The 12,786-nt window shown below is 39.9% G+C and overlaps 1 protein-coding gene across 1 annotated transcript; it reads right to left on the bottom strand.

The window, feature by feature from the left end:
* Nucleotides 1–4,353: 4,353 nt before the first annotated feature.
* LOC107887636 (uncharacterized) lies at nucleotides 4,354–5,399 on the bottom strand. Its single transcript, XM_016811881.1, has 3 exons — nucleotides 5,157–5,399; nucleotides 4,465–4,610; nucleotides 4,354–4,399 (listed from the first exon to the last, which is right to left on the bottom strand). Exons 1-3 carry the CDS (start codon nucleotides 5,397–5,399, stop codon nucleotides 4,354–4,356), a joined length of 435 nt encoding a protein of 144 aa, XP_016667370.1.
* Nucleotides 5,400–12,786: the final 7,387 nt, after the last annotated feature.

Here is a 12,786-nt window from a genome sequence, read left to right as displayed (position 1 = left end):
AGAAAATACTTAAATTCTTAGGGCTACTTAGAGAAATATTTTTCGAAAAATTACATTAAATTAAACTCTCAGGAAAGACTAGAGGGGTCACGAATGGTCCCGCTTAAGTCCCAATCTCCTAGACAGAGTTTTAATTAATGTAATGAACCAAAAAAAAATTTATCTAAGCCTACCATTTTATTCAAATGAGAAAAAAACTAAAAATATAAAACAACAATAGAGAAAGTGAAGAGTACATTCTCCATTTTATTCAAGATCCTCATTGACCATGGTGGTGTCAAATGGACATTTTTCATACCAACCCTAACAATATAGGAAGAAATTGTATTCTTTCCTATCAAATCTGTCCAACATCTTATTAAGGAAAGAAAACCTGGAATGATCTTTCCTGGTGGCCTTGTTTAACTTCGTATAATTCCTAAAACTCCTTCAACTCTTGACTGGAATATGTGAAATAATAAATCTAACACCCTTCTCATGCCTTTCCAAAATCACAAGTGCCTCTTCTTCTTGATCTTTGGTGAACTCAACTGAAATTGTAAAACCCCAAACCTGGCCAAGACGTTATGGTCGAATCTGGCGATGTCACATGAGAGTGCTTTTGAAAACGAGTTTGACGAGTAAAGTCTTTCCACTTCCTTAATCTTTGTTTTGCCACGGAGTAAAAACACATGGTCTTTGTTGTGACTAAAACGTCTCTTTTACACGAAAGCTTTAGAAAACCTCTATTTTAAGAAAGTTGTTTGTTTTTAGAGAAAACTAAATTTTAATCGTGCTTATCGGCAACAAAACCATCAACAGTTCAAAAGACAAAATCAAAAGCCAAAAAGTCCAAAGTCCAAAATTACTATAAAAACCCCAAATAAATAATATATCAAAACCGAAAAAACCAATGGAAATAATCTAAAATTATTAAGTGTGGCCACCGTTGAGTCCTCCACTACACCGATCCGCCTAGAGCTGGGGATTACCTAAACAGATTAAACAGAAAAAGGTGAGTTTTGCAACTCAGTGTGTAATCCCCACAGATATCAAACATATAGAATAATCATTAGAAGTCAGAAATAAACAGTCTCATGCCGGAGCCCATTACAGAATTAGTTCAGGCCTTAGCCCATTCAGATGCAGAATCAGATATAAATTAGGGCTTTAGCCAAATCAGATACAGATGCAGGACTGAATATCAGAATCCTACCCACCAAACTTTACACACCATCTCCATCCAACCCTAAACACCATGTGGGGATAAAATCAACCCACCCATCCCTACACACCATGCTATACCGAAACACGGCACATAAACAGATATTTGCAGCTGAGCTGCCAATAAAACAGGCTTAAGAGCCTTTCAGACACTTCCTCCATTAAATCATTAACCCACCCGATGCAATGCAACATACAATGAATGGCATGCTAATATGCAATAATCAATCACACAATCAGTACTATATTATCAAGCTCAGTACAAATATCATACAATAGATCACATGTTTAGGGGTTTAGATAATGCTTATCGACCCTACAATAGGTCATAGTCGACATGGGCGACCTGTGCAACCTTGCCCAAAAATCCCACATGCCCGTGTGGGCATACACGACTCACTTTATCGGGCCCGTGTTTGGTACACGGACTCTCAACCCATCACACGGCTATGTTGTGCACTCGTGTCACACGTGCATGGTCTTGTTTGTCGACCACACGGCTGTGTACTACCACAAGCCTCCCACATGGGCGACCACATGCCCATGTGGCATCTATAGTTTTATTTTTCAGCTTTCGTCGATCCTCGTTTTCTATGCAATTGAGTACACACCTGTGTCGTTTACGCTGGTAAGACAACTACGAGCACTCCCGAACCTACACACAATATTGCAACGTTCAATTTCAGTATTTACACTCGAATAAACCAAAACCTGAAATCAACCACAACCTTAAAACAAGCACTTACCACCTACTCAATACTCCAAATGACTGACTACAACTCCGCAAGTGTAGAGACACAAGTTCCTCAATTCGTTGCTGCCAAATACCCATATGTTACCAAAGCGAAATAAAAGATAACCGGTTTAACGATTCTAAAACTCAAATAGAAAATCACCTACTGAACTTACCAGAAACGACAGAATGCGGAAAATTGAATAGAAAATAATAAAAAACAGCAAACAATGCCGGCAGGCAGGAGCAGAGAAGAAAAAGGTGAAGAAAAAAATGACTAAGTGGTTTAGGAAATTTCGGCTGAGGGAGAAAAGAGGGGAAAATTTCAAAAATAAAAGAAATAAAACAAATAAATGGATATCCCCACATCCTTAATTTCACTCTCCCTCTAACCCACTTCTCAGAATTCTTATTTGATTGAAACTCCTTTGGTCAATCGAGTTAAAATAAATTTCATCGCACACATAGAGACTCGAACACAAGCCCTCCATCACACCAACACTCCACTTAACCACTAGACCAGCAGGCCCATTCTGATATGGAATTACAAATAGTTTAATATAAGCCTGCTGCCTAAAAGTTAAGGCTTAATTCAAGGAAAAGCCAAAATTTACCCAAGTTGTGGCTTGAACTTGGAACCTCACACACACACCCAGAACACTTAACCACTGAAGCAGATACATAGTTGTGTTATAAATTCACATAAACAAAAATATAACTTTTGTGGCCTTACAACTCTAACCCCTAAAAAAAATTTTGGCCTCAAAATTTACCTGATTAGAACAGGTGAGGATACTACTGACGCATCGCATCCTCAGGCTCTTACGTAGCCTCCTCAGTGCTATGATTCTGCCACAGCACCTTCAGTGATTCTGCCACAGCACCTTCAGTAATGGAATGGATTTCCTTCTCAAAACTTTAACATCACGCTCCAGAATATGAACCGGCTCCTCCTCGAAGGTCAGATCTGATCGAACCTCAATTTCTTCAATAGGCACAATATGCATGGGATCAAAGCAGTAGCGCCTCAACATAGATACATGTAACATGTCATGAATCCGATTCAACTCCGGAGGTAGCTCCAACTGATAGGCGACTAGCCCTACTCGCTTCAGAATATGGTACGACCCAATAAACCTAGGGCTTAACTTGCCTTACGACCAAACCTCAGAATCTTCTTCCATGGCAAGACCTTGAGAAACACGAAATCCCCCACAGGATACTCAATCTTACGTCTCTTCATATCCACATAAGACTTCTGCTTGTCAGAAGCTGCTTTCAGATGATCCCTGATCAATGTAACCTTATCCTCTATCTCGGAGACTAATTCAGAACCCATAACACGTCGCTCGCCCAACTTAGTCCAACATAAGGAAGTACGAAACTTACGACCATATAGTGCCTCGTAAGGTGCCATCTGGATGCTGTTATTATAGGCAAACCCTGCTAATGGCAAGAATTCCTCCCAACTGCCTCGGAAATCAATAACACAGCTTCTCAACACATCCTCCAGAATTTGAATCACCCTCTTTGACTGACCATCTGTCTGAGGATGAAAAATAGTACTGAAGTCTAACCTCAAACCCAAAGCCTCATGTAGCTTCTTCCAGAACGGAGATGTGAAACAAGGATCCTTATCAGATATGATTGAGACAGGTACCTCATGCAACCTCACTATTTCATAAATATAGATTTTAGCCAATTTTTGCATAGAAATGTCCATCTTGACCGGAATGAAGTGAGTGGACTTGGTCAATCGATCCACGATAACCCAAACAAAATCCTTCTTAATGGGTGTTAGAGGCAACCCTCTAACGAAGTCCATCGTTACTCGCTCTTACTTCTATAACGGTATCTTAATCGAGTGCAGCAAACTCGAAGGTAACTGATGCTCAGGCTTAACCTACGGACAAAGCAGCGAGCAATGAAGTCAGTAAACCTCATGCTTCACCCCTGAACACTAGTATAAATCTCGCAAACCTCATGCTTCCCTCAAAATCGACTTTCTCAAGTCCTCATTATTTAGTACACAAATCTAACCGTGGAAACACAATATCCCATCTTTATTAATCCCAAAATCTGTAGTAACACCACTATCCACTGGACGAAAACGCAACTCCAAAGACTTGTCTCCCAACTGCTTATCTCTGATCTGGTCAATCCATGTCGGTTTCACTTGAAGTTCTGCCAACAAACTCCCATCATCGAAAATACTCAGTCGAGCGAACATTGCTCTCAGATTAGTCATAGCCCTACGGTTTAATGCATCAGCCACCACATTGGCCTTACCAGGATGGTACACAATGGTGCAGTCGTAATCCTTAAACAGTTTAACCCATCTATGCTGCCTAAGGTTTAACTCTTTCTAGGTGAGGAGATATTTGAGGCTCTTATGATTAGAGTAAATAATACACTTCTCACCATACAGATAGTGACTCCAAATTCTCAGAGCGAAGACTATTCCTGCCAACTCCAGATCATGCATCAGGTAGTTAGCTTCATGAGTTTTAAGCTGTCGAGATGCATACGCAACTACCTTTCTTTCTTGCATCAGAACACAACCCAGACCCACATGCGACGCATCACAGTATACCATGAAGTCTTTATAAGGCTCAAGCTGTATCAGAACAAGAGCCTCAGTTAAAACCATCTTGAGCTTATCAAAGCTCTCCTGCTGTGCATCAGTCCAAATGAAAAGAACTCCCTTATGCAGTAGCTTAGTTATCGGAGTTGCGATCAAGGAGAACCCCTCTACAAAACGTCGATAATATCCTGCTAGCCCTAGAAAGCTACGGATTTCAAACACATTTTACGACTTTTCCCAATTCAACACAGCCTCAATCTTACGGGGATCAACACGAATCCCCTCAGCATAAACCACATGTCCCAGAAATGTCACTTCCTAAAGCCAGAACTTACACTTGCTAAACTTCGCATACAACTATTTCTTACAAAGAATCTGTAGGACCACTCTGAGATGCTCATCATGCTCATCCTCTGTCTTAGAATATACCAAGATGTCGTCGATGAACACCACCACAAACTGATTTAGGTAGGGCAGAAATACTCGATTCAATAAATCCATAAATGCCGCAGGTGTATTAGCCAAACCAAAGGGCATAACAAGGAACTCGTAATGTCCATATTGAATCCTAAATGCCGTCTTATACACATCGGCCTCCTTGACTCTCAACTAATGGTAACCCGAACGCAGATCAACCTTAGAGAGCACAGATGCCCCTCTGAACTGGTCGAATAAGTCCTCTATCCTCAGAAGTGGGTACTTGTTCTTAATTGTTCGCTTGTTCAGCTGTGGATAATCGTTGCACATCCTTATCGTCCCATCTTTCTTCTTTACAAATAGAACAGGTGCTTCCCACGGAGTCACACTGGGACGAATGAACCCACGGTCTAACAGTTCCTGAATCTGAGCCTTAGGTTCTGTTAGCTCTTTCAGTGCCATTCGGTAAGGGGCGATAGACACCGGAGCTGTGCTAGGAATCAACTCAATCCCAAACTCTACCTCACGGTTTAGAGGCTACCCTGGTAGTTCCTCAAGAAGCACATCTCTCATATTCAGTTGCCACTATACCTCGCATATAACGGCTCAGTCTCAGAAATTCAGCCTCATACTCGGCCATCAATTGATCACCCTGGGTGAGATTTAGGAACTCACGTCTCCTAGCATCAATATAACTGGCTCCCACATACTTACTCCGAAATGTTGTCTTAAAATACTCTTAAGTCAATCGTTCGGCCTGAGGGCCCTCCTTAACTGTCAGCCATCACTGGTTTGCTTCATCGCAAAGCAAGGAAATAACGCCCTTCAGTTTCTACTCGGGGGTAAAATCCAAATCATCCAAGATTCTTTCATTGGCCTCCATCCAGTACTCGGCCACTCTAGGGGCGACTCTAGTGACACCCCTAAATAACTCAGCCCCATTGGACCAGAGTCGTTCCGTAATTGACCCTTGGCCCCTAGATCTAGCATTGGGCCCAGCGACCCTCTCCAAAATCCTGAACATAGCCTGGGACAATGCGTTATCCCCAGCCATGCGATCAGAGACCTAGTCTCAGTAGTAGGCGACACTGGCGCCTCACTCGTGTCCAAATTCAATATATTATCCATGGAAGAGGACTCAGCTTGAGCCCTCTACGGCCTCTACCCCTACCTCTAGTACCATGTATGCGAATACCTCGTGCACTCATTGTCTAATCGAATTTATCTGTATTACAAATTTTATAGATAAGTTACAATTTCAGTATTTATTAACAGATGTCTTATGCAAAACAGTATGAGAAGTTCAGAGTTAGTTTTTGTAAGTCGCAGTCTTACTATACAGTTTACTACCTATAATAGTTTTAGAATATACTTTCTACTGTATTACGAAATAAATAGTACAAATTTCAGAAAACTTCCAGGATCGGCGCCGGAGACTCTATGAACCACACCCTTAACCAGAATATTTGAAAACTTTTGGAAATAATTCCTTTAAAAACCAATTTTGTAACCCAAAATTTTACAGCCGAGTTTTGAACTTGGCTCTGACACCACTAAATGTCACACCCCAAACTTAACCTGGACGTTATGGCTGAATCTGGCATGAGAGTGTTTTTGAAAATAGGTTTGACGAGTAAAGTCTGTTCCAGTTGCTTAATCTTTGTTTTGTCACGAAGTAAAACCACATGGTCTTTGTTGTGGCTAAAATGTCTCTTTTACACGGAAGCTTTAAAAAGCCTTTATTTTAGGAAAACTATTTGTTTTTAGAGAAAACTGGATTTTAATCGTGCTTATCAGTAATAATGGATTTTAATCGTGCTTATCAGTAATAAAACCATTAACATATCAAAAGCCGAAATTAAAAGCCAAAAAGTCTAAAGTCCAAAATTACAACAAAAACCCCAAATAAATTATATATCAAAACTGAAAAAACCAATGGAAATAATCTAAATTTATTACGTATGGCCACCGCCGAGTCCTCTGCTACACCGATTCACCTAGAGCTGGAGATTACTTGAACGTATTAAACAGAAAAGGGTGAGTTTTTTAACTCAGTGTGTAATCCCCACAGATATCAAACATACAGAATAATCATCAGAAGTCAAAAATAAACAATCTGAGACCAGAGCCTATTATAGAATTAGTTCAGGCCTTAGCCCATTCAGATGCAAAATCATATATAAATTAGGGCTTTAGCCCAATCAGATAAAGATGCAGAACTGAATATCAGAATCCTACCTACCAGCCTCTATACACTATCTCCATCCAGCCCTACACACCATGTGGGGGTAAAATCGACCCACCCATCCCTAGACACCATGTTGTACCAAAACACAGCACATAAACAGATATTTGCAGCTGAGTTGCTAGATAACAGGCTTAATTTAGACACTTCCTCCATTAAATCATTAACCCACCCCGATGCAATGCAACATACAAGGAACGGCATGCTAATATGCAATAATCAATTACACAATCCCCGATGCAATGCAACATACAAGGAACGGCATGCTAATATGCAATAATCAATTACACAATCAGTACAACATTATTAGGCTTAGTACAGATATCATATAATAGATCACACATTTAAGGGGTCCAGAATGCTTACAGACCCTATAGTAGGTCACCTGTGCAACCTTATAGAATTCTTTCAAGAAAATGGCTCACAAGCCCATTCGGCCTGCTCGTGTGGGCTCACACGCCCTTATGGCCCACACGGCCCAAATTGGCCACACGGTCTGGTCCAAAAATCTCACACACCCGTGTGATTCAGTTGTGTGGGCCCACATACCGATGTGGCCTACACGGCTCACTTGATCGGGCTTGTGTAACACCCTTTACCTGTGTCCAATGACGGGACAGGATATGAGGAATTATAGGACTTAAACATACATTACTATGTAAAACTTGCCATAAAATTTATTCGAGAACATGCATATCGTCCCTTATATGGGCCTACGAGGCCCAAAACATACATTGGCGGTAGTTCGGGAAAAACCGTGAACTTTAGAAAATTTTCTTAAAATAGGGTCACACGCCCGTAGAGACACAAGGACACTCCTATGTGCCTTTGACACGCTCATGTCCCCAGGCCGTGTAACTCTCTGTTTGTGACGTCAGGATGAATTTAATATCATACGGCCAAGTCATACGCCCGTGTGCTAGGTCGTGTGGCAAATTTAATTTTCACATTTAAGGTGTAGACTTCACACGGCCTGGGCACACGCCCAAGTCCTAAGGCCCTGTCCTTTGCACGACTGAGACACAAGGTTGTGTCTCTGCCCTTGTGTTTACTACCACGCATACTGACTTGTAAACTAGAGTACAGTGGACACACGGTCGGACTAGACACCTATGGGACTGACCGTGTGTCACAAACATGGCCTAGACACATGGCCATGTGTCTACCCGTGTTTAAAACTTTGAGGCTATTTTCCAAGCCCTCTTGTCACCCTTAACAACCCCAACATACACTCATATGCCAATAGTGGTTGACATGGCATAAAAGGGTTACTTAGACATCCATAGCTTTAACTCATGCATGATAAATTCATATCAAGTTTACCTAATTGGGACTCCTTGATTTGTTAAGTTCATTCAATATATTTCCTTACCTTTATTAATATAGTGACCATACTAATCAGCATCATTTATCCATCAAACATAAATTCCACATTTTATCAACCATTTGGCACAAACCACAAAAGTAATAACAAATCTCATGCATGCAACAATATTTAGGGATTTCAACCCAATAATCAATATGAGCCATATTTCATAGCCATATACAAAATGGAATAATATACCAAAAGGAGCCATCGCTTTGGGTAACAAATATGACACATATAACAAAATACTAAGTCCCCTATACATTCCATACTTAAATGTAGTAAACTAATTATACCCCAAAATATTTGTTGATAGTGTGACTCAAGCTCCCACATCCACAATCCCCGAGCTAGCTTGACGATGCTAAAAGAAAAGGGAAAGGAGAGAAAGGTAAGCACAAAGCTCAGTAAGTTGCATGCAAATAATAAACGACATAAGTCAAGATATTCATAGATTAAACATATTATCAATTATCACCACAATATCATACTACACACATGAACGTAGTCAAAATTGACATTAAATATCATTAAACATCAAGCTTATTTTACTCCTGTCTACTCATGCTAAACTTCCCATCATGAATCGAGTTCAATACTCGTGAGGTTTACGTACATACCTATTCCGTACATTCTTACACATATCACTCCACTACTTAACCCAACATCTTGAATAGCTCGTTGAACCACCGGAATACTAAAGGACACTCAGGACTGTCATATACCAAAAAAGTACCAATGCCATGTCCCCGACATGGTCTTACATGAATCCACATATCATCGTCAATGCCATGTCCTAGACATGGTCTTACACTGGCACACATATCATCACCGATGCCATGTCTCAGACATGGTCTTACATTGGCACACATATCATCGCCGATGCCATGTCCCCGACATGGTCTTACACTGGCACACATATACTGGCACACATATCATCACCGATGCCATGTCCCAGACATGGTCTCACACTAGCACACATATCATCACAGATGCCATGTCCCAGACATGGTCTTACACTGGCACACATATCATCGCCGATGCCATATCCCAGGCATGGTCTTACACTGGCACACATATCATCGCTGATGCCATGTCTCGGACATGGTCTTACACTAGTACACATATCATCGCCGATGCCATGTCCCTGACATGGTCTTACACAAGCACATTTAGCACGGTGTCACGACATTTGGGTCACCTGGGCTTCTGAGAGATGAGGTTATCACTAAACTTCTAATGGATCATCACAAATCAATTTTATTAAAGCATACATACATGTATCATATAATGTCAAATATTAAATACGTAATATTGGAGTTATTGAATTACTTACAACTTACTTTGGTGCAAAATATGGCAAATTTACGATTTAGTCCACAACATTGCCTTTTCCTCGTTCAAGGTCTATCTCTCGTCCCTCTTGACCTATAATAGCACATTTAGCTTATTTAATACACGCATTATTCATTTCAATTATAATTTTGCCCCTAAAATTTTACAAAATTACAAAATTACCCCTAGGCTCGTAAAATGAAAGTACCTAATTTTCTCATTATTCAAGCCTAGCCGTATCATTTTCCCTCTTATACCAACCCACATTTTTCATTTGTTTACACATTGAGACATAGTTTCTACAACTTTTACAATTAGGTCCTTTTTATCAATTTCACCAAAAACCACCTAATAAAAGTTGTTTATCACACCTCAAACCTCTATATTCTTCCATTAGACATCAAAGCACAAGCATGTCATTCATGGGTATGTTTTTGAACATGAACCCTAGCTCAAATTAAAGATAGAAATAGCTAAATCGAGCTATGATAATTTCAAAAATATAAAGAACATTAAAAACAAGGCTAGAATGCACTTACTTTTGAGCTTGAAAGATGAAAGAAACCCTAGCTATGGCTTCTTGTGAAATTAGGCCAAGAAGGATGAAGATGGATACAAATTTTGACTATTTTTCCCTTTTAATTCTTTTATTCACCAATGGACCGAGATGTCCTTCCATTATAATTTTGATATTTTATCCCTCCTATGTCCATTTTTGTCCATAATGACATCTAATGGTCTAATTGCCAAATAAGGACTTCATATTTCAAATGTCATCACAATTAAGCCCTTAAATGAAGTAGAACACATGTTTTTCACTTATTGCAATTTTGTCCAAATAACTCAATTGGACACTTTATTGGTAAAATTTCTCATTGATATTTTCACACAAGCATGCATATATATTATGGACCTCGTAACATCCATAAAATAATTATTTCTATCTCAGATTTGTGGTCTCAAAACCACTGTTCCAACTAGGCCCTAATTCGGGATGTTACAATTCTCTCCCTTAGAGATTTTCGTCCCCAAAAATCTTATCGGTAAACAACTGTGGGCATTGATTTCTCATGGTTTCCTTGGGCTCCCATGTATCCTTCTTTATCCCATGCCTATGCCACAACTCTTTTACTAAGTCGATATTCTTGTTTCTCAAATATTTGACTTCCCGATCCAAGATCTTGATCGACTCTTCACCATAAGTCATGTCCGGTCGAATCTCAACTTCTGTCAGTGATATCACATGTGAGGGGTCTGATCTATAACGGTGCAACATAGACACGTGGAATATGTCATGGATCTTTTCCAATTTCAATGGTAAAGCCAACTGATAAGCTATCGGTCCTATCCTTTCAGTGATCTCGTAAGGTCCTATGAAATGAGTACTTAACTTGCCCTTCTTGTCGAATCTCAGAACCTTTTTCCATGGGGATACTTTCAAAAATACCTTATCACCCACTTGAAACTCAATTTCTTTTCTTTTCAAATCCGCACAAGACTTTTGTCTATCTGATACTGCTCTTAAAAAATCTTTATTACTTTAAATTTGTCCTCGGTTTCGTTAACCAAGTCAACCCCGTGCAATTTAAGTTCCTTGAACTTTATCTAATACAAGGGAGTTCGACACTTCTGGGCATACAATGCTTCATAGGGTGCCATTTTTAAACTCGTCTGAAAACTATTGATATAGGCAAACTCAACCAAAGGTAAGTATTTTTCCCAAATACCTTGGACTTTTATAACACAACATCTCAACATGTCTTCCAAGGATTAAATCACTCTCTCGAATTGGCCATCACTTTGTGGGTGGAAAGCGAAACTAAAACTCAACCTCGTGCCCAAGGCTTCTTGCAACCTTTTCCAAAATTGTGAGGTAAACATTGGATCTCTATCCGATATGATCGATAAGGGTATTCTATGAAGTCTCACAATTTCAAAAATATATAACTTAGCCAGTTTATCAAGCGAGTAGTCGATACGTACCGGGATGAAATGAGACAACTTCGTCAATCGATCAACAACGACCCTGTAATATCCCGATTTTTGGGTTTTGTCATGATTCTTGATATATTGTTAAAGTTTTTTTTTTAAATTTAGATATTTGGTCGTGAAATTCATAATTGGAGGGTGTAAATGGACTTATGGAAGGCCCATGTGTTGGCAGAAACCCGGTAGGATTTTTGAATTTTGGACTTAAGAAGTTAGGGGATTTGGATAGGTGGTCTTATTAAAAATTGTGGGTAAAATGTATCACAAATGAGCCTCTGGTAAAGTGGCTAAGTGACGCCACTAGGGAGCTAAAAAGGTGGCGTGTAAGTGGTTGGGGGAAGACCTGGGTTCGATTCCCTGTGATGGAAAATGTGATGTTAATTTTTATGCTTTGAGCTGGCAGGAGTTGTAGCCGAATGGAACTCTGTGGGAGAGAGTTTGAATCAGTCAAACGCATGGATTAAGGAGGGATAAGGGGAGAGATTTTAAGGATTTGAGAGGGAGATAGAGTTAGCCGATTAGAGGGGATTAGGGAGGGGATTTCGACAGAGGGGTGTTAGGCTAGTATTTTCGGCATTTAGGAATTTAGCTGTGTCGTTTTCTTCTGTAAACCATAGTTTTATTTTTTTCTTCTTTTTTCTTTCTTCTTCTCTAGCCGAACCATCACCCTTCCATCCACTTTTCCTTCCTTTTCTTTTCCAAAACCTGTTCACTATTCCCTTCCGTTCATCTACTACTTTTATCTTTACTTTTGCCGAAAAGTCACAAAAGTCGAAACCTGTGGTGCCGATTTCTTGTTGATCAGCAACTCTCTATTTTCCTTCACTTTTTGGTGGCTAATCCCTTTATCTTCTGGGTTTTAAATGGATTCAATAAGAGAAACTGTGGTAAGTATTCGTACTCTAATTGATTTC

The sequence above is a fragment of the Gossypium hirsutum genome, chromosome A03 (assembly GCF_007990345.1).
Source record: "Gossypium hirsutum isolate 1008001.06 chromosome A03, Gossypium_hirsutum_v2.1, whole genome shotgun sequence".
In the NCBI taxonomy this organism is placed as follows: domain Eukaryota; kingdom Viridiplantae; phylum Streptophyta; class Magnoliopsida; order Malvales; family Malvaceae; genus Gossypium; species Gossypium hirsutum.
This window is presented reverse-complemented; position numbering and strand designations above follow the sequence as displayed.